A 22,635-nucleotide genomic window follows, 5' to 3' on the forward strand; every position below is an offset into this window, starting at 1 on the left:
CTAGTGACTGAAATTCAATAAGATTGCCCACAAGAGTCAGAAGCTTGATTTGAGAGAGAGAGAGAGAGAGAGAGAGAGAGAGAGGGGGAGAGGGAGGGAGGGAGAGGGAGAGAGGATTCTAAGAATACTGAACTTTGTTTCAAGTGAGAATTACTGTAGTGATCACTATGCAAACTACACTGTGTTTAGATTTTGAAGCAGAGTTATAGGTCCTTAATGCACACTTATGGGCCCAGTTTGAAAGTAGTGGTATCAAGCAAGGTTGTGGTGCTCCTGACTTGCCCTTCTGACAACTTACAGATAACATCTCCCAACAGGAAAAGCAAGCAAACAGCTATGTCTTGATCTATTTGCTCTTTTTGTAATGAACCAGAATCATCATGTGCAAATTAGCTCATTGCATTTGGGGAGTATTATGCTCCCAAATCCCAAAATATAGATATTTGTGCTATTATATAACTTTCTCCAACTTGCTCCCTTCTAGATGTACAGGGAGCTATAGAATGCACAGAGAGTTCAAAGGACTTACATGCACATTGATTTAGTCATTCTTATCATCTCTAAAGCAGATTGGTATCATTATCCCCCTTTTGAAATGGTTTGGTGGGATATCTTGTGTAAGAAACTTGTCCATGAGAACTCAATGAAGTGGGCAGTCATAGGCTCATATATCATGACTAGATGCCCTCATGCTCATGTATACCATGAGAGGTGAGAACAAAAAAAACCCAACAACCCCTTTATATTCCACTATAGAGATTCTTTGAATACAAGTACAAGTGTCACTGTAGACAGGATCAAAGGCCAACTACTTAAAAAAAATCATTTGAATCAGAGGTGGTATTCAGCAGGTTCTGACCAGTTCTGGAGAACCGGTAGCAGAAATTTTGAGTAGTTCGGAGAACTGGCAAATCCCACCTCTGACGGGAGATTTTACAGTATCCTTCCCTTGCCATGTGCCCACCAAGCCACACCCACAGAACCAGTAGTAAAAAAAATTGAATTCCACCACTGATTTGAATGTTTACAAGTTGTTTTAATATTTGCATGGAATATACAAGTTCCATAGTCTTAGTGTAAGCTGCTGCTATTTTTAAACTCCGTTTTGAAATTATAACTTCCTTATTTTAAAAGCAGAAGGAATGTGCAAATAAGCCTGTGAGAGATAGAATGCTCTTATCTCCAAGGACGTGTCTGCTCTGCAAGAGAACTCATTCCCATCTGGTACAAAGTTAGTTCACTCCATTAGTGAACTGAAGCAGCTTAAATGAGGAATCTGCTTCTCAGACTTAGAATTGTCCCTCATATTGGAATCTTTTGGAAATGTAGTAGCTTTTTTCTGCTTGTCACACCTTTTTTAAAGAATCCCCCACCCCTCCCACCAAGAATACCTCTACTGCATTCGTTTGCATGGTTTCCAATTATAAATGAAATTGATTTTAAGGGAAATGAGACAGAAGCTCCATTTGGTAAAAATAGCAGCAGCAGCAGTAGTAATATTAGAAGACTGTCTTGAAATAAGTATTTCTATTACAGTACAATTGTATTTACTTTGCAGCAGGGCCAACATAAGCTAAGATTAGCCTTGACCCTAGGAGGAAGGTATGCTGGATATATTTACCACCTTGAGTTATTTGTAGAAATAATAAAGGTGGGGTATAAATAATCAAATAAATAAAAAACAAGTAGGGATCTTGTGTAAAATACTGTTAAGAGGTGACACTGACCTAGAATCTTCTAAAACACAATCTTCTGCACTGATATCTGTCGGAATATCACTTTATATACTCAACTAAGTAGTTTTCTGTGGAAAATACAAAGGCTTGAAGTTGTATGTGCTATCACAACATAGTATGTAACAAAACAACATATTTTGATCATCTCTGCAATGTTCCCCTTTTTTCCTGAAATACCCATGAATACTCCTGAAATTGCATGTTATGCTTTGGCAGCTAAGAAAATTCATTTTGGAAAGATCTTATTGATAGAGGGAGGGAGGAAGGAATGGCCCTGAAGGATAGGGGGAAGAACCTGCTACCAAGACAGTAGTTAGATAAGCAGGGCTTGAGCCAGGCCTTCAAAATAACTTGAGAAAATATTTCACAAAAAAGTCCTTCCAGGTTCCTATGAAGATAAATGGAAGTACATTCAGATTGGCAAAACTTCTGTTACTGAAACTGTTAAAATAAAAATAATCCTGACCTATATGGCATTGTTTTCTAAGTCTCATATATACCTTGTATATGACAGCAGGGAACCTCCTCAGAACACATATATTTTCTTCACTATGAAGATTACTTATAGTTCATAGGAAATTCATTCAAGTGACAAAACATCAAGCAAGCCCTAATTAATGTTTACTTAGGTATTTTTTCCCCTTTTTAATCAGATTTTTTAACCTTACATTCTGAGAACAAAACAGTACAGCTCCTGCTTGTTTCACAGGGGCTCATTTCTAGGTTGTTCTTCCCCTTAGTTCAGTAGATGAACTAAGTTTTATGACAGATTTATTTTTGAGTTAATGTTCCATTAAAGAACATTTGATTGATGTTGCCTTTAATAATAAAGTGATAATGGGCATATTTGACCAGGATATACTGAAAAAATGTCTCCAGATCAGCTGAAATGAATGCATGCTTTTTATTTTTAAAAAACACTGACAATTTGAAAGCACATTTTAATTTACCAAAGCATCTTTCCTGAATAATTAACCATGAATTGCCTCTCTTCTTCTTAATCAAGCCAGTGTTCTCTAGGGATTGTTTTTCTAAAAAAACTTGTTATTTGTATGAAACTAGAAATGTAAAAAATTGTGATGCTAACTGGATTAAACTGGGTTGTTCAAGTGCATATATTTTCAATATGTCCAGAAGGATGTAAGGTTTTATTTTATTTTTGGAATGTCTATGAGTTAGCCACAGCCAGCAAATTGTTTTTTTTTTAAAAGAAAAAAAGCTGAATTATTAATTTGTTGCAGTTAAATAATAATCCTTTTTCTGATAAAGGATCCTCACTGTAAATACACACACACACACACACACACAAACACATAGGATCTCCATTTAACTATAATAGTTACTTTCATTACAGTGGAGAAACTTGCACACAATTTTCCCTGCATACTGCTAGTTTTAAATGCACATTTAAAAAGAAAAGTGCATTTTTCAAAGCGATCTTACATTTGTGTGACTTTAAGAACTGGGGAATTGATACAGCATGAGTCCACTGGTAGAACAGCTGTCACATCTGTCGGCTGCATAGACCCAAAAAGGGAAAGATTAACAAATACAATTTCTGAGACATTGTACTGAAATAGCTGCCAAAGTGGCAAAACATATTGGACATTTAACTGATTATCATTTTTTGTAAAACGTTTGTTTACACTGTCACTGTCACTTCAACTTTAAACTAGTTTCCAAAATGACTTAGGAAAAAATGAGCTATTCTAATGTCAATGAAAAGCAGAGGCCTCCTTCCTAGGAACAATATATATATGGAACAGGTTTGTAAGAATAGAAGTTCCCTCCATCACACTGAAGGCCCTGGATAGTCTCTCCTGCAGGTTAGAGGCAATCAGTTCTAAGGCAGTGGTCTATTTTACAGTCAATGAATGAAAATGATGGAAATAAAAATTAGTAATTACGTTTAGGGGAAAATGTATTAAATAGATACCAGTACTTGCAATGATGTACTTAGGATAATTTTACTAAAATCACGCTCTATTCTAGAAGGAATGGGTCTATACGCAAGCAATACAGCAATAATTTAATCTAGTTTTAGAAATAAGAAACATAATTCAGACTGTTAATGGTAAGATCTGTAGCAGCCTATCCCAGCTTGATGACTACAATTCTCAAAATTCCCCACAAAACTGAAAGGCACCTAACTAGGCAAAATCATTTTTAGCATAGCAAGGAAGTTTAAAAGCCTTGCCTGGCAGAACTGAATTTCAAGTTTCAGTCTGCTTTTTTAGTCCTACTCCGTGAATGCTAGTTAGAAGGTTTGGGGGTGACAAATCGAGAAAAAGAGTATTTGAAATCCTGGGGAATGGTGCCTCCAGTGATCTCTTTCAATATTAACAAGCAAGTTCTTTCACATGTGAATATTTCAGTGCTACAAATAGGTTGGAACCACAAAGCCAAAGTTCCAAATTCTTTGCAGTATATCATAAAATATATTCCCAAATGTGGCCAGTGGCTTCTGCAGCAATATGTTGTTTCTGAAATTAATGCATTCAGGAACCAGAAGTATAGCAGAAGACCATGGATTTTATAGTTTTGGTATTTTCATTTTGATGTTTCATGTAAGCCATATCATTGGCATAGGTGTTGCCTGTTGCACTAACAAGCTATCTTTTAGGCAGTGCAGCAGGATATAGTAACACCTTCCCCACTTGGATATGAGCTTGTCTTCTCTCCCATGTATAGTAATGTTACAAAGTGTTATTTTACCAATAGTACATATCCATAATGGTTAAAATGGAAGGTTTTTTTTCCAATTTCATTGTACATATGTTGTGCATTGATAATAAAAGTTTGATTGATTTGAAAAAAGAATCAAGTGATCCAGATTTATAATATGGTATTTAACTTTTATTTTTGGAGGTCAATATCCTAAAGCAAATCTTTGAAATCCTCCTATTTCATGAATTTTGATTTCCCAAGATTTTCAATGTAAGTTTACATGTAATACTAGCATTCTGTTAGAACTTTTCGAGTTCATAGGCTGTACTCCAAAGGAAATAGTAAATCAAACAAAAAATTATTGATAGCTATTGTCACAAGTACCAAATATTAATAACCAGTGCTGCTTAGACCAGGGGTCCCCAGCCCTGGGCCATGGCCCATTACCAGGTTGTGGCCGGTTCAGAAGTGAGCCATGTGAGCAGTGGGCCGGCTGCTTTAGACTATGAAATAAAGAAATTATATTTCAGCTCTTTGTGTCTGTGTCTATCTGGATTCATCCTTCCACTATCTAATGTCTTCTAGATACATTGAACTACAACTGTGCTGCATGGAGTTGTAGTTGATCTCACCTGGAATATTCCAGGTTGGGAGGGGAAGGCTGGTTTATGCAAGATATTTATTACCTGTATATTATCTTGTGTTGGAACATTAATAAAATATGTCATTTTTTAATTTTAGAAAACTCCAGAAGTCACATAGCAAATGTTATTTGGCTATCAAAATAATTATTGAAATACTATTGATTTGCACTGTACTTTTGAGTGTAATCTGTCAAATCTTTAGCCCTGATCCTACCACAAAAGATTTCCATTACAATGGAAAGAAAAAAAGGAAGATAAAATTTCCAAGAATAACAACTAAATTATCCTATTAAGTACATTGCATGTATCTAAAATAATGTAAATACTTTAACATAAGATGCAAAAGGCTTCTGCTGCTTTTGATGCATATTTTATTTTATTGGCAAATGAACGACAAACTCCCAATCTCCTTTTACCTGAATCTACAAAGATATTTTGTTTCTGTTTTATAGCCAACAAGACGATCTGCAAGATTATCAGCTGTAAGTATTTATAAGAGTTATTTCTGTAAGTATGAAGCCCCACTGTCTCTGAATCCAATCCATACAATGCTATATGAAGATATGTAAGATAATCATATCTTAATTTTTTAACTACCCACAAGAGAGGATAATGTACATTAAGTCTTATCTGAAATAACCAAAGATTGCTGCATTTTTCACTTCCATGAACATTCCAAGTCCCAAAGCAGTTTAGTACAGTTGAAGTTTATTTTGAAGTTGAGAACACTGGACATCTAGGACACTGTTATAACATTTACTACATCTATAAATATACATACAGAGCACACCTGATTGGGCAAATACAAACTCTCCTGCACATTTAATCGATAATCTTGAGATTTGCAAAAAGTTGAATTTCTTACTCAAATCTTTGCCTCTTTCTTTCTAAGCTCCAAATTAATTTTCTTCCTTTGTTTGGATGGAATGTATCTCTCCCCAAAGACTAGAACAGAGGTCCCTTGCCTTTTTGGTTCTGGGGAAACACTTGGTTGTTTGTGTAGATGTGATGGCCACCTCAGTCCAATGGCTGCAGGATAAGAAAACACAATCTAACTGCCTCAGAAGCCTGGCTAGCCACAGCATTTTATGAAAAACTCCTTTTGTCTTCTTTCTTCCTGCTGTCTACTTTGCCTTTTGGCCTTAAATGGCAGCATCAACCAAAGCAATTTTTACTTTTCTCTTCCCTTTTAATAACAAATAAAAGTAATTATTTGCAATTATAGTATTGCTGTCTCCCAGCTTTCAAGCTCGAGGTCCCACCCTCACCCTCACCTCAGTTGATACAGATTCAGTATGCAAGCAGCCAGGTCACGAGGCAAAACCTTTTTGGGTGCTTGAGCTAGTCTGGACTTTGGAAATGGTTGGAAAAATAGTCCCAAAGAAAGAATATGCACAGGCTAGCTCAATTTTCAAAGAAGTTTAAAAGAAGAAAAAAGTTAAAATCCTCTTACTTTCAGAAAGAGACACACACACACATATATTCATGTTTCTAGACCACCATCTCATCTCCTTGAAGAAGGACTCTTGTGTGTACCATGAGGAGTTCTTGTGGACGTAATGTGGCCATAGGCAAAACACTGGGACATTAACATTCCCACAGGTCATCTGACTGGAGACAAATTTCAGGATATATGGAAGACATTGCTGGTCCCATTAAATTTGGGTCCCATTAAATTTGATTTGTTAAGTCCAGGCTTATTCATAACAAATCAATTCACAGCAATGATGACTAATGTGATAAATATTTGTTGATTATTTTCTTTACAGGAAATAGTATTTTTAAACAAGAAGGAAAAAGTGTTATATCTAGTTCAGATTACCAGGAAGAGTTTCTTGCAAAATATTTATAATTTATAGGAAGAGAAACATCAAATGTTTCTGAAGAAGGTATAGGAACTAATTTTTACATCAGCTCTTTCCTTATTACAATAAGAAGGAAAGGAGAAGGAGTAACTTCATGTTTGTTACTACTTGTGCTAATGGTTGCATTCTCTGAATATATTTTCTAGAAACCTTCTCCACCAAAACCTGAGTCTAAACCGAGGAAAAGCGCTAAGGTAAAACACTATTGATTTTTACCATGTACAGTGAATATTTTCATATTTTCTTAATCATCCTTTTTGGTCTGCTCTAGTTTTAGTCTGTCTGTAAGAAACTCAAAGTGGTGTGTGTAGGGCACACTCCTCATTTCATTTTCACAGTAAGGATTCTCTTGAGATAGTTTGGGGAGAGAAATAGAGACTGGCCTAAATTCACTCAGTGAACATTGCATTCATAAAGGCTAGGAATTAGATTTCTCCAGTCACCTGATCATTGTTTCAGATTTTTCTCCACCAGCATTTAAAACACAATTATTGTTAACACTAGAAATAATAATCGTGAATTGTAGGTTTTTATGCCAGAAATTATTGCCATGTAAGGCATCATTATGAGCATAGACTATACAGGTGCTCCTTACTTAATTGGAAACGAATTTCTGTCACAAAGTGATGCAGTCACAAAGCATGATGTTAGGTGACAACAAAGCTTAATGATGGAAATTCTGGCACTTCCGGTTGCCTTTATTAAGAAACCCCATGCTTTTTTTAAGCACAATATTAAGTGGTCACCATTCATGGCCTCCTGTCTTGCCCATTGACTTTGCTTTAGGAAGCCAGCAAAGAAAATGGCAAATGGTGATTATATGACCATGGGATGTTCTGACATTATAATTGTGTTCTGATTGCTGAGCGCCCCCAGTTTGCATTCATTGTCACACTGCAACCATTATAAGTACAAGGGCCAGCCATAGTATCACTTGTTCAGCACCATCATCAGTTTGAATATTGAACAAGTGGTAGTTAAATGAAGACCACCTGTATTTATACTCAGAGGAGAAAAGACTAATCATTGTGGAAAGTGGAGCAATAAATCAATGTATTCTATTTTATGAAATCATAACTGAGGAAACTGTAGAATATATATTGGACATGGTCTGGACAAGTATATGGAAAGTAGATTAGCTGTATTTTTTTTTCTTTCCAAGGTAAAGATGTTATAATTCTTTTTTTTTTAAATAAATTTTATTAGATATAAATTTTATTAGATATATGAACGTGGTGTTTCTTCTTTGACATACATTTCTGTCCAATCTTTTAACATAGAAAGAAAGAAAGAAAAAATGTCAATACATTTATATACACACATACATTTTTATGTATCATTTTTCCAATCATCTTTATATTCCTTTTGAACGCTTCTCCACAGTTTCAATCTATGAAGATGTTATAATTCTTTATTGCTGATGTAAATGTACAAATTACAAATTTCTTTATTATGAGAACCCAAACACATCTCATTCTTATAGGCTACAGAGCTATAGGCCTACCACCTTCTCAACAATTTTCCCCAAAGGGAAAAGTGGAAACTAAAGAGAAATCATCCAGTACTGCTGGATCCAGGGATGACTTCTTGGGCAGGGGGAAGACCATTATTTCTTTTAGGGCAGGGGGAAACCTTCCTTTTTGCAAGGAAGCATTCACCACTGGTTGGACCCAGCTGCTTGTCCGCTCTCATAAGCTGTTGACCAACTAGGAAGGACATGAGTGTAGTACATTGATAATTAATGTGTATTAATATGAAGTATGCCGAGGAAACCCACTGGGTGTTGCTGAGCTAGTTACTATCATCAGAAGGTCTTTTTGAGATAAAATACAAAGAAAAGTGTACTTAGTTCTTGAAGCTCAAGGAGCAAAGGCAGGATATAAACATAATAAATATCATAGTTGACAGTGCCATTTGTTTTGAGTGCAGCCATGACAAGGTAAGATAATAAGGTGATAAAAGCCTCACAATTAATGAAAGACATATTTTATAAAATAGTTACAAGGTCTACCCTCTATAATAATCTAATTTGTTCTTACAGCTTTTTAAATTCAGTGCCACATCTCACTTAGTCTACCTTCTGCACTTTCCTCCCAAATATTACATCAAAGCTCAAGCTCTCCCCATCTGTATATGTACGTACGTATGCACGCACACACATATACATAATACACACACACAATACACACACACACACACACACACACACATCTATAAAAATAAAAAGCTTGGCACGGGAAAGAACCCATAGCAGTCCTTTCAATCCAAATACCATGCAAAAGAAAGCAATTTTAAAGAGAAAGCTCCAATAATGGTGAAGGGAGGAGATTTATAATCCACTAATCTAGTATAAATTAATGAGGTCTTCCAATGGGGAATATTAGTAATCAACTTGTTAAACATAATTAACCAATTGGTTAGAATGGCCTTCTTGGTACTCACAGTGGATTCCTATGCATGTTTATAAACAAATCTCCGTTTTTAACTCAGTAAAATATATATCACAGGATGACTGTACAACCTAAGGTGACACCATTCCAACATTCTATAGGGTGTAACCTGCCCTCTGATCTGGCAATAAGTCCCATTTTCTTTTAATCCCTATTTACAAACAGTTGGATTCAGCTTCTTTTCCATTAACAAATAATTCTGAATGGAAAGGATAATCTAAGTGTGATTTTCAGCAGTTTTCCAGCTTGTAGGTCAAACTTTCTCTCTCTGTTTTTAGGAGGTCTCCAGGAAGTAGAATATAAAGGAGTGCAATAGAATTGACAAAAGCACTCTTCCTTTCTGCAGCAAAATTCTTCCTTGGATCTGAAGGCTCTCATCTATATGAGGCAGGATCCAGATCCAATCCTGTATTAGTGTGTTTAATCTGAGATATAAACAACCCACAGGCTGGGAATGTTGCTCTGGATTATTTCTTGAAATTTTATCCAAAAGCATATTCCATGTTCTTTTCAATTATTTTCTCTACCTATGAACACTTTCCAATTTATTACTTGATATGGTAAAATGACCCCATATTGGATAATATTTTAGACACTTAGATTAACCAACATATTTACATTTCTTTTGGAGATGGGAGAAAAAAGCATGAGTTATCTCATTTCCTTTCTTGTACACAAAAGAGAGAAACATGTTCCCACGATAGAAATGTGTTTGTTTGTTTATTTATACTATTTTACTATTAATAAATAACTCAAGGGAGCAAACATATCTAATACTCCTTAAATACCTTAAATATTTTTTTTCCTTTTCTTCTTGAAAGTGTGCCAAAAGAAGGGAAAAGTACAAAGAAGTCATGGGCAATGTATAATATACTTTTATATCTTTCAGATTTAATGGTATGAAAAATTTATAACAGTGTCCAATCACATAGATTTTCTTTGCTAAAATTTAACCACCTAAAAGACATTTGGTGGTTTTTAAAAACTTATTTTTAATTGTAAGAGCAACATGGTTCTTTGTCCAAAATTTTGTATTTATCTGTGGTCAGAGCCTCAGTCCAGAACATCCAAGATGTGAGAAAACTTTGGCAAGGTTTCATTTCTTCATGCACCCCTACCATTCCATTCCCTATCAATGTTTTTCAAATTACAGAAAAGAATATAAACTGCATTTTTGTGAGATACTGCTGGTTACTGAAGCCATAGGGTATCATGTTAGACCTAACTCCAGTTGTCCTAATGCTACTCTCTGTAACATTGGGATAATTATACTGCTACCACACTCAGCTTCTTGGGGAATACAACCAATCTCATTCTCCTGCTAAAAACATGGGAGGTCACAATTATTGCTGCTCAGAAGCTAGTCATTTGTTGTTCCCGTAAAAAAGGGCTGTCAAACTCACGGCCCGTGGGCCGGATGCATCACAGGCTGGCCAGGCCCATGCCCGATTTAGCCACATGATTTGCCTCTGTGATGTGAGCTTGACATCCCTGCTGTAAAATGTCATTTAGTATTTCTTGCCAGCCAGCATAGTTTTAACTCTGTTTATTGGCCTGTGCCAGGTATCTCCTCTATAAAGATAAGGAGCCTCACTATCTCACCTGTCAATCGTTTCTGTATTTCTCATGTGATGAGGTATTCTCATTCAGTTATTAGATAGTAACAAGAGTTGCTATTTGCCATTTTCTATGCTGGTTTCTTCTTGTAGTCTTCATAGTCTTGATTTAACTAAAGTTTACACTATGACAGCTATAAATAACGTAAGAGTCAAATTCCAAATGTGACATGACAGCAAAAGATACCTTGAAGGTGTGCATCAGAGTAGAGTGGGGCTTCACCAAAATTATCTCATCTCTGTAACTTTGATTATGGCTCTGCATAATTTCAGAAACATGTACTGTCTTCTCAAAGAAATAGAGCTAAGAGAGTTTTACCTAGGTGCTTTCTCCAGTGTGTAATAAATCATTCTGTACATTTGATCTGTTACCAGAAGGAACCTGGAGCAAAGGCTAATAAAGGTTCTAAAGGGAAGAAGGATGAAAAACAGGACGCTGCAAAGGAAGGTACTACACCATCTGAAAATGGTGAAAGTAAAGCTGAAGAGGTACTTTATATATCCTGCTGATTCAGTCAGTGTTTTACAATTTAGTTTCTGAGCTGTTGAAAGCATGTTCATAATACTTTTTTTGTTGCCCCCGCAATGTTATTACAGATTCTCATCTCTCGCTCAACTGTTAGTGTTTCAACATCCAGAGGTATCCCACCCAGCACATGTCAGTAAAAGGGCAGATTGAAACAGTGAAAGTTTTAAGGGTACAGTAGAGCAATCTGCATATGCAGTGAATAGGAGCAGGTAGTAGTGTGGTGCTTTTCATTGTGAACAATGGAAGCTAGCAGGTAAGGTTTCTATGGCTTTTACAAACCAGGAACCTGTAAATGTAAGAATATTTATAGTTGTCCTGTCTATAATACAATAGTTGTAAAATAACCTGTTTCGTCTGCTTCAAACCTTTGTAGCCAAAGAGACATGGCGAGTGCTGAAAAGTTGTTTAGAGAAGATGAAGTAGGGTTAGTCTTTCTTTATAAAAGGCAGACTGGCATAACATTTTCCCTTTTCCCTTTTACAGGCACAGAATTGAATCAGTAGATGACAGGTGCATATGAACTGACATGAACATTTGAGGATGTTTTTATGTACCTCTTGACAACTTTTAAAAGATATTTTTATCAAGGATTTTGTAAATGCTAATTTTTTTAGGACTTACAATAAGTTGATAAACTACATATGAACACTTCTTCCTTCTGTATCAGTACTTCTAGAAATTCCCAACGTTGTCAAGTTAAGGGGGAAAAAAGCATCATTAACACAACTTTTGGAAAACAAAAGTATTTATAAAATTGAACAAGCATTCCATATATTTGCTTTTCACAGGTGTAAGTCTTGGTGCATATAGTGACGTTTTTACTATGGGTGTTATAGATTTTTTTTTGCCATTTCCTCCCTAGAGCAATAATCTGTGGTGCTTTTGTAATTAAGGATTAAGTGTTTTTAATGAAACATGTATACATTTGGCTACCTGCTGCCCGTATGGATCCTTTTTGTTTTTTTAAAAATAACAAAGTGTCAATGCTAACAAATGAGGTTCATCAGTACCTTTCTAAATCAGAAATATGCCTTGTAATGCTTGTCAGAAAAATATTAAGCACACTTGTTTAGAAATTTTGATATACCAGTTATTTCAGAATCAAGATTATAGCTCATAGAAAACGGGGCTTACAACATAATACAAAAAAATTGATTGACTTTATGGTTAGGAACAAGAGATAAGAATATTTACAATTCATGTATTTTAAGCAAACTAGCAGAGCTTTAAGAGGCAGCCACCCCCTTTGCAGAGCTATTTGCCAAATATACCAGAACACCCAAAGCTTGGATGCAAAACTAGAGCCTGATGAGCGATCTTACACACCTGGATGGTTCACACATCTTGAACGCCTTATACTTTGTACAGAAAAATGTAAATGGCCCATGGATTATGTAACAAATTATTTTTTCAGCACTGTTTCATGTTACATTATTGTAAGTGGAAATTAGTTTATGCTTTCTTGAAAGAACAGTTGTTTCACTTTTGTATCTTTCTCTTAACTGTTTCCCAATCCATATACATAGATATTACTATGAAAAATGCAGTTCCTCTCAGCTTAACCTTTAGTATTTTCTGTTACTTTTTTGCATTTACTTAATTTTTAATATCAAAATGGAGATTTAAAACACTGGGCAATGAAGCAATGATATAAAAATATCTTTGAAGGAGTCTATAATTGTAATGATGTTAAAATAGGGGGAAAAAATTTCTAACTCATATTAATACTGCTTTAGGCTCTTGTAAGCATCTAGTTATTTCTCTCTTCTTTTGGGCTGAAATTTGAGTAATTTTATTTTCTGAAGGTTTGGAAAAATTTTCTTCATAACATTTTTATTGCTGCACTTGTGGCCATAATGTTTGGAATTATATGCATGTTTCAACCAATAAAGTAATTATCATCCAATCCAAATGTCTTTAGTTAGTATTTAGCAAAAATACTAACAATAATGATTAGCTACTTTTACAAATCTTACTTTGTTTTAAAAGAGATTCAGTTCCTCTTCTAGGCTTATGTTTCTGGAAAAAAAATATGATATAATGTAATAAAAAAACATTTCATGTGTGGATATACATGATAAATACAATATTATACATTGAAAGCTTGAAGATGTGTTTATGTGAAAATGATTTTTCCCTAGTCCATATCATTTTGCAAAGATTCAAAGCATTTTGAATAATATGCAGCTCAATCTTTTCATACAGTAAAACATAATAATACAATTTGTGATTGTTTTCTAGAGTAAAACCCTACTGATTTTCTTCTTTAGCTTTTATCACAATAAAAACTAATAATAGGTTTACGACATACAAACACTAATGAATTTCTTTCCAGCATCTTTTTGATGTAGGTTGCTCTTATTCCCCATCTTGCAGTTAGGTAATTAAGACACAAGAGGTTCATTGCCCACTCTTTAAAGGTTTTCTACTAATACAAGAAAAAGAATGAATAGTACTTACATTGTCCTAAAACTGAAAAAAAGAAAACAAAAAAAAGTTCATGGGAAAATTAGAAATTAAATCAAATGCTCCTGTCATGGTATTAGAGACTTTATTATCACATGTCCATGATTTCTCCCCATGTCTAATATATTTTAAAACTTCTTTTACTAATTTTCCATTGGTTGATAAGGTGTAATTTATACAGATTTCAAATTATACAAAACGCAATTGTAGTTTGCTGGATGGATCTGAAAAAATACATTACATTGGGCCATACATTTTATGTAATGCACAATTGTAGGTAAAATCTGTAAAGCTGGTTTACTTATTGATCAAAAATAGCACTCCATATTTAAAATGTTAAATGTTCTTCAGAAGCCCTTTTTAAAAGTATATTTGAATCCCATTTAGTGTAGATTTCTTTTCTATAGCAATTAAGAACCTACATTTAAGATAGTACAAAGAAAGAAATGGTAGATGACGAGGTAAAGCGTACATTGTCTCAGTTACTTAGAACATATACAGTGGTACTATGATGGAACTATTCTTTGCTAAGAAAACACAAATTAACATCTACTTGGACATTTTTTACTCACACATGGTAATAGAGGAGAGATGGGGAACATATGTAATGGCAAGCATTGACCCTTCCAAATATCATTTTCCATCAATATGGACTCCGACATAGGCTATAGGGTAAACATCTAAGTAGAAACCTCACTTGCATGCAGAGGCTAAAATTAAGGTTCTAGGTTTATAAGAAGCCTGAAGCCTGCAATGGAACACAAAGTCAGCAAAGGTAACTCTTGGTACTTAGAAGGTGGAGATGGTGAATGGAATAGAACTATCACTTTTACATTACGGTTCTTCCTCTTCAATTTTCAATTCTTTGTACCATTGAAACATACATCAGAATTTTTGGCAGTATCCTTTCTCACACCATTAAGATAATGTATAGGTGACGAGGTAGGATATTTGGTTGGTAGTGAAGAGTATTTTTCTCATAGCACTTGACGTTTCTACAGTTTGAAATAATTACAAAAAGGTAAATTTAAAAAAGTAAAATTATGTGAGAAATATGATTGCATAATTACGTTGTACAACAGTTATTAGAAAATCCAGTTCTAAGAAGCAAAGATCCAAATAGCAATTAATCGATGTAGGTGGGCCTCGCTGATGAGAAAGTCAAAGGGAGAAAATGCATACCTTATTTTATAAGATTGAGATCAAGAAAAGATCAGGAAAAGTTGCAAACTAAGAAAATAGGAAAACTATACAATTAGTGAGATTAAAAGGAACTGAAATAAACCTTGAAGATAAAGGGAAGTTTAATCTATAAACCAAAATTACAAAGCAGAAATCACCACAAAACCTCAGAGTTAAGAGAAACAGTATTAAGACTAGTAGAATTCAGTGTTCATAAAAATACACCTGTTTGCCTCCAATTTCTCTGGACAGAAAATTCCATTCATGGCACATCACAAGTAAAATTACTGTACCTTTCAGACCTTGAATAGCAGGGAGACCTGGATGATAACTATGCAGTTTTTTGTAGCAGAAAATATTCTTCAAGTAACTTGAGTCCTGAGATATAGGGTTTAAAAGACCTGTATTTTGAATTAAAATTGATTGGTAGCTAGATAATTTTAGCAGTATTAAAGATACTAAACATATAATTAGCCCTCTCATTTTGAGATTTAAAAGAACATGTTGATGTGAAGTGTATGCTTTAAGAAATCCTGCATCACTGTAAATAAGAATTATTACATACCCATGGCTTTAATAGTCCATAAAAGAATTTTACAAAATGTGAGAGATAGGCATTGCTGGCATTTCTCATTTGAAGGTGAAGAGTATACATCCAAAGTATGCATCCATTATTACCAGGGGTGGGATTCAAATTTTTAACAACCAGTTCTGTGGGCATGGCTTAGGTGGTGGGCGTGGCTTGGTGGTCATGTTATTGGCTGGGTGTGGCCAACTCAATATCACTCACATCGAGGCATGCATCTCCTCGCCTGGCCTCTCATGACTGTGGGGATGCTGCAACAGTTGTAAGTGTGAAAAATGGTCATGTCACTTTTTTCAGTGCCATTGTAACTTTGAATGGTCACTCCACACAAGCAAAGTACCAGTAAAGTACTTTGGGGGAAAACTCCAGAGACGTTCCTGAGACAGGAAGTCTAGTCCTGCCAAGAATGTAATAAGGGTTAACGGAGAGGCAGTTTCTGTAAGCAACACCAGAATGTTTCCTTCCTGCCTTCCTTACAGGATTAGACCAGTATTTTTTTCTAACGACCGGTTCTCCAACTGCTTAGAATGTTAACAACCGGTTGTAGCGAATAGGTGCAAACTGGTAGAATCCCACCCTTGATTATTACCAAAGTATTTTACTGTACGAGGACGAGGAAAACAGGAGCATTCCACTTTCCTACTCTGCTTCCGAAATCCCTTGTTGTGGCATTAAGGGAACAGGAAGACACCAGACTCCACTTCATCATCTGTCTTTCTAATAAGGGAGCAGGTGCTGTTTATCTGCTTCAGCTTTGTATCTCTGCTTTTCTGCCTGAAATAAGTCTCTAGCCAGACACATTAATGCTTCCACCCTGGGAACCACTAGAGAGTGGAAGTTTGAGTATAACTGCTATGTCAATAGGGATGTCCATCTTTTATTTTTTGCTTTCTTTGTAATCCAGATACATGAAGCAAATATAACTTCAACTCTTTCTTATGCTCAATGACAACTACTACTTTGCTTACCATCAAGATTTGTTTAGATAAACTTAAATATTGTTTTCTAGGTAAATGGCTAATATCTTTCAGTAGGTATGTGAAAGACTAAAAGCTGGTCTGGTTCATAAAATTATGCTTTACTTCCTGGCAAGATAACTAGTCAACCACACAAATTTGTATCTAATTTGTGCATTCTTGCAGTTCCCACATCTCCTTTGTTATCACATTTCTCATTTAGTAGTTAATTTCACTATATTCATTTTTTTGCAAGTATGTTGCATGTAGCAGTCTTAATCTCAGGATGAGTTTTTGAATCATCTAGAACAGGGTTCTCCAACCTTCTGGACCTCAGGGACCAACAAACTCATAATTTTAAATCCCGCAGACCAGAGATCCTGGAAAAATTCCAAAAAAAGTTTGCAGGAAAATTCCCTACCCTGTTTTCCTATTGATGGATCATTCTTTATTTGGGATTGCAGGATACCATCTCCAGCTCCGTTCTCAGGGGGAGAGAGAGACTTTTGGCTTCTTGCAAGGAAAGCAGCAGAAGTCTTTCTTTCTCTCTCCCAAACTCCTCCAGAAATGAGTCTTTGTGAGATTTGTCGCGCTGGCACAGCCTCTTGGAACAGGATGCCTTACAGGGTCCCAAAGACTCATTTCTGGTGGAGTTTGGGGGAGAGAAAGAAAGACTTCTGCTGCTTTCCTTGCGTGCAGCCAAAAGCAGAAGAAGAAAGAAGCAGCCCGGTGTCCAGGCCAGGCACGTGGGGCAAGTTTCCCCCTGTACCCTTTCCCCCCTCCCCTCACTACCTCATGTTGTTTGCAATACAAGTGATGTAAACCTTGTGTTCCCACGGGCCATGTGGACAACACAGCCTTGTGTTCCTGCGCAGCCTGGATTAATTTCTTTGGAGGCAACATTTCTCTGTGGACCACCAATTTTCTTGCGGACCACCAGTGGTCCCCGGCCCACTGGTTGGCAACCACTGATCTAGAATGCTGCTCTTTTAGGACCCTATTAGAAAGTGAAAATTAATAAGCACAAATGACTCTATTTAAGAAACCCTTATGGTCTCTTGTAATATAATATTTCCTATTAAATATGAACAGATGCACATCTCTAAAACAGGTATAACTGGGCAGCTTCAGAGTTGTATTAGAACATATATACATATTTAAATTTGGTTACATATTAATGCAGATATTGATGAAGTAACATTAATTTCTCCATATAAACTTAATTTCTAGTTACATGTAATTGTTTCTTTTTTGAGATCCATATAACAAGCCCACGGATGTCGATGTCTTTTCAGGTATGCAGGCAGTCTACTATTTTAGCAAAGTTGCTTAGATTGCAGTGATTAATTACATTTCTGTGTTACATTTCTATATAGTTAGTATTTTTTTTAAGCAGACACCACTAGCACACTGTACAAAACATAACGTTTGGTAATTTTTTATCCTTGAACCTGAGAATTTTGAATTATTTAAATGTGGTCTTGAATGTAATATAATTGCTGTCAACTCAAAGAATTTTGTTTCAATAGCACACACATGCACACATACAAAGTAAAAGTACAGTAATTGTTAAAAGATTTAAAGCCTCCTGAAAGCATGGTTATTCAAATAAGCATTCACGAAAAGATAGCATTTATCACGAAGGCCAGTACTTCCCAGCGTACCACATTCCAGATCTCTGGGATTTCACCTTCCATAATCCTCAATTCAGCATATTCATTAACATTTAGAAGATAACTATTTGGAGAAGGCCATCCTGACTATCTCTGATTTTATTTCTTGTTCACTCAGAATATACTTGAAAAATCCATCATTATTACCAATGTCTGGCATCACTAATTTAGCCTTAACTATAAATGCTGAATGTGAAAATAATCCCAATATGCTGCACTGAAGTTGAATATTAATATTTTTAGCATGGATTTTAGTCCACCAATGCTTTCTGTTTAAAAGGATACATAGTTGGAAACATGCCGTTTTTAATTTCTGATATATTGGAAAACAGAAGAAGCCAGTTGTTGATGGGAAAGGCACTAGGTTCTCGCTTTTATGGTTTGGCTGGTTTAGTTGTATTGCTGGTGTGAGTCACCCAGTGTTGTAATAAGACAGCCGTACCAGAGGTGGTTTTCAGCAGGTTCTGACCAGTTCCCCTGCCATGCCCATCAAGCCACACCGACAGAACCGGTAGTAAAAAAAATTGAATCCCACCACTGAGCCATACGGATCTTTTAAATAAATAAAGCTAGAAAATAATGGTATATACTCACTCCTTGTTTAGAGTTCAAGTTTCATTCCACTGACCAGATCGTTATGCAAAATTATTACTTGTGTCTGTGTGTGTGTGTGTGTGAGAGAGAGAGAGAGAGAGAGGCTGCAAAAATTATCAGTTGATGCCATTTCATTTGGAAAATGTTTTTGCATAGCCACATCTGTTACTCCACGGCATGTATTATCAGGTATGTAAAATTGGATTGTAAATGTGTATCATTAGAATTTTTCTTTATTACCATCAAATTTGTGAATGGTCACTAACCAAGGTAATAACTAAACAAAGAGTAGGTATAAAAGAACCCACAATTCTCTCATTGAAATTATGTGACAAGTGGACAGTTTTAGGGAACAATTAATACATGCTTTATATAATAATTCTGAATGTTTTACAGAATTATGCAACAGATTATTTATATTTGAAGATAGAACTGTCTTCAGCTTTGAATATTGTTCTGCAATACACTGGTCAGGCAATACCAGACTGTTTTCTTTTTTCCATTCCCAAGGTATTTCTTCCTTCCTTCCTTTCCTTTCTTTCTTCTTTCTTTCTCTCTCTCTCTCCCCCCTCTATCACAGCTGATTAAGAATTGAAAACTAAATTAGATTACTTCAAAAGAACACTATGTAAAATAGTTTGCTTAGACTTCTTTTATTATGATTTATACATGTCTGAAGCATTGAAGTTAGCTGTTCAACATTTATCTTTCGGCAAGTGTTAGGAAAGCAAACTATTAATCCTATATATTTGTACAATGGTAGATAAAATATTGGAACTCTATTTTTCTAGCAAAAACTTAAAAACCTAGTAGCAGTGACAAGGAGAACATGAATGAAAATGACAAGGTAGCTTGTCATGCATGAATGAAATTTGAAAATAAAATTGGAATATTAGGATTTTAGAAAAGTCTGTTGTGGAACTAAGAATGGTTAAGGCAGAGGTTAAGAAGACTTCATTCGCCAGCAAATCATTTATCACTTGAAAATCCAAGGACCATACTGGACTTTGAACTCTGCTGTAGCCAAGAGGATCTTGGCACAGATCCATCTAACATGCCAATTGCACACATTCCTAGAGTAGGAGCATCTTTAGTTACTTATATCCAGACTCCTGCAATGGACTCTACTTTGGGCTGCCCTTGAAAACTACTGCTGATTCAGAGTACAGCAAAACATCAATGAGGAACATGCCACAATATGCCCATGAGCCATCACTGCTTTGTAAAGTTAATTAGTTACCACTTGGCTTCCAGGTGCATTTCAAGGTTTTGGTTATCACTTACAAAGCACTTCATGGCATAAGGCCTGTTATTTGAGGGACTTCCAATTTTCAATAATTTCTTCCTGCACACAAGAATTGGCAGAGTGGATGCATTCCAGATTCCTTGAACCAATGTCTCGTCAGACTTTAGAAGCGCACCTTTTCTGTCCTGTAAGAGTCCCAGCCTCCTATAAGAGTCCCAACATTTAAAAAGTTTTTGGAAACATTGTTTTACTCCAGGCCTGGGTTATGATAGTTGTGGAGCCTCTGTTGGTCCCTCCCCCATCCCCCAATAGGTTGGACTTTTCCCCCCCCCCCTGGTATCTGTTCTCATTTTGTTTCACACTTTTAAAAGGTAAGTCATTCAAGGATGTATGGGTGTTGGGTAACCATGAACTCCAAAAATATAAAATACTATAAGTAAATAGAATTTATTCTTGTTTTCATACACTTCAAGTATGCTCTGAAAAGTTGGGGAATTTCAGAAGATTTGAGATTCACATAGGGAGAGTAATGGAATTCCAATTGTAGGAGGTGAAGTTCTCATGTGATGTTAGATGTAGCTCCATAACAAGTAAAATATTATAAGTTGCACATAAGTTCTAAAGATCAAACCAAATCAAATCTTCATTCGATTATAGACCAACAAATAAAACACTTTGCAATTTCTAAAAAAAAAGTCTGAATTTCTAATTCATCTCTTAGTTACTGAGATTTGATGGATTTTTTAAAAAGAAACAAACTTTTGCAATTACAATCATTCACAATCAATGATTGCTGTTATAAGTGCTAGAATTTTAAAGGGAAATTAAATAATAGTTTACATAAAATAGAAAGAAAATAAATGGAATATTAACTATAGTTCCTCTCTTTAGATTTTGATAAGGAAATGCAAGGTATTACATCAAACTTAACTTTTGTTCTATTTTCTAACACGAATAATTCATTTATACTTTTTTAATATGCTGTTTTTTATTTTTTCCAAGTTAGCTGTTTTAATTACAAAATATGAACAATGCATTATAGAATACAGATAGTAACTGAATATAGTGTTTATACAATAGAAACTTGAAAGTGTTAGCTCTATGATTTAGATCAATTAAATATTAAAAGATGAGACAAAAATTAGATCAGCATTAATATGATTTCTAGGACATTAACATAAGGTTAATTATAATATTAATGTTACATATGATTGACAAAAAGTTGCAAAATGCATTATATTAGATATTTAAGCTTAATACTTAAGTCTCCGCTATGTTGATATTGTTGGGCAGAAAAAAAATTTTTTTGGGGGGGGAGGGAGAGAAGATAAAGGAAATTTAAAAAGGAACTATTTGAAAAAAATTGACAGGTATTTATCCCTAACTTTATACTTCAACTGATTTACCATATAGTAATTTATATTCTTCAGCTGAACTCCTCTGAAAAGAGTCTGAAGAGGTCCTGTTCTATATTGACAATTACAGGGAACAATGGCAGCTGGGATTGGAATTTCCATTGCTAAGTGATGCTGTCATAAAGTGTGAAGTCACATGACCATTCTGGTTAGCAATGGCAGTTCCAATAGCTGTTGATAAGCCTGTTATGTGGTTGCTGGTTGCAACTTCCTGCAACCACATGACATCATGCTTAACAGCTTCCCTGCTGACATTGCTTGTTGGAAGCCAGCAGTAAAGGTTGCAAATGGTGATCACATGACCATGGGACACTGAAACATCTTGTGAGTGGGTTGCAAAGCACCCAAATTACAGTCATGTGACTGTGGAGACGCTATGTTGGTTATAACCACGAATATTGGTCAGAAGTGCCACTTGTTCAGTGCTGTTGTAAGTTCGAATGGTTGCTGAACAAGTGATCATTAAGTGAGAATCACCTATATTTAACACTGATAAATGTATGTTTATTAAACAGTTTATTTTCAATTAATGATAGGATTGTGAAAAAGTATTAAAATCTGTATTTACCAATAATGCTACTCTGCATAATACTAAACTGGGCTGGACCTATGAAGTATTTTTGTATGGGAGAACATCAGGAATTTCAGGACCATAGGATAGAATGAGAAGATGAAAAATATTCTGGAAAAAGCTAATAACCACAACTATACTGTTGCCAAGAAAGCCACATGGACATATTTATATAGTCATCAGGAGTTGTCTTTGATCCAAAGTTGTCTCTATCTTTAAATTAAGCACAACAAATTATTCATATGTCCATCAGTTTTGAATGGGAATTCCTTTTGAAATTAATGGGCTTGCTTCTGAATGATTATGTTTATGATATATTGCTTGATAAATTATTCATCTTAAGATCTCATTTTACTTTGTTTCATCAGGTAATTTTCTACCTAGAAAAAATGTCAAATTGGAAAATTATTCCAAATTATGGAAACATAAGTAAAAGTCA

The 22,635-nt window shown here is 35.2% G+C and overlaps 1 protein-coding gene across 3 annotated transcripts in view; it reads left to right on the top strand.

The window, feature by feature from the left end:
- Positions 1-13,413, top strand: part of HMGN3 (high mobility group nucleosomal binding domain 3) — a 49,443-nt gene extending 36,030 nt beyond the window's left edge. The window contains exons 3-6 of one of the 3 annotated variants that reach the window (XM_026665182.2): positions 5,500-5,529; positions 7,059-7,106; positions 11,354-11,467; positions 11,991-13,413. In XM_026665182.2, the coding sequence (XP_026520967.1) occupies positions 5,500-5,529; positions 7,059-7,106; positions 11,354-11,467; positions 11,991-12,002 (204 nt within the window). In that variant the 3' untranslated portion in view covers positions 12,003-13,413. Of the gene's footprint in view, positions 1-5,499; positions 5,530-7,058; positions 7,107-11,353; positions 11,677-11,990 lie in introns of those variants that run through there. The other 2 variants (XM_026665183.2, XM_026665180.2) reach the window with 2 other exon arrangements.
- Positions 13,414-22,635: the final 9,222 nt, after the last annotated feature.

The sequence above is a fragment of the Notechis scutatus genome, chromosome 1 (assembly GCF_049901735.1).
Source record: "Notechis scutatus isolate UNSWTSFEM ecotype Mainland chromosome 1, rNotScu1.2, whole genome shotgun sequence".
In the NCBI taxonomy this organism is placed as follows: Eukaryota; Metazoa; Chordata; class Lepidosauria; order Squamata; family Elapidae; genus Notechis; species Notechis scutatus.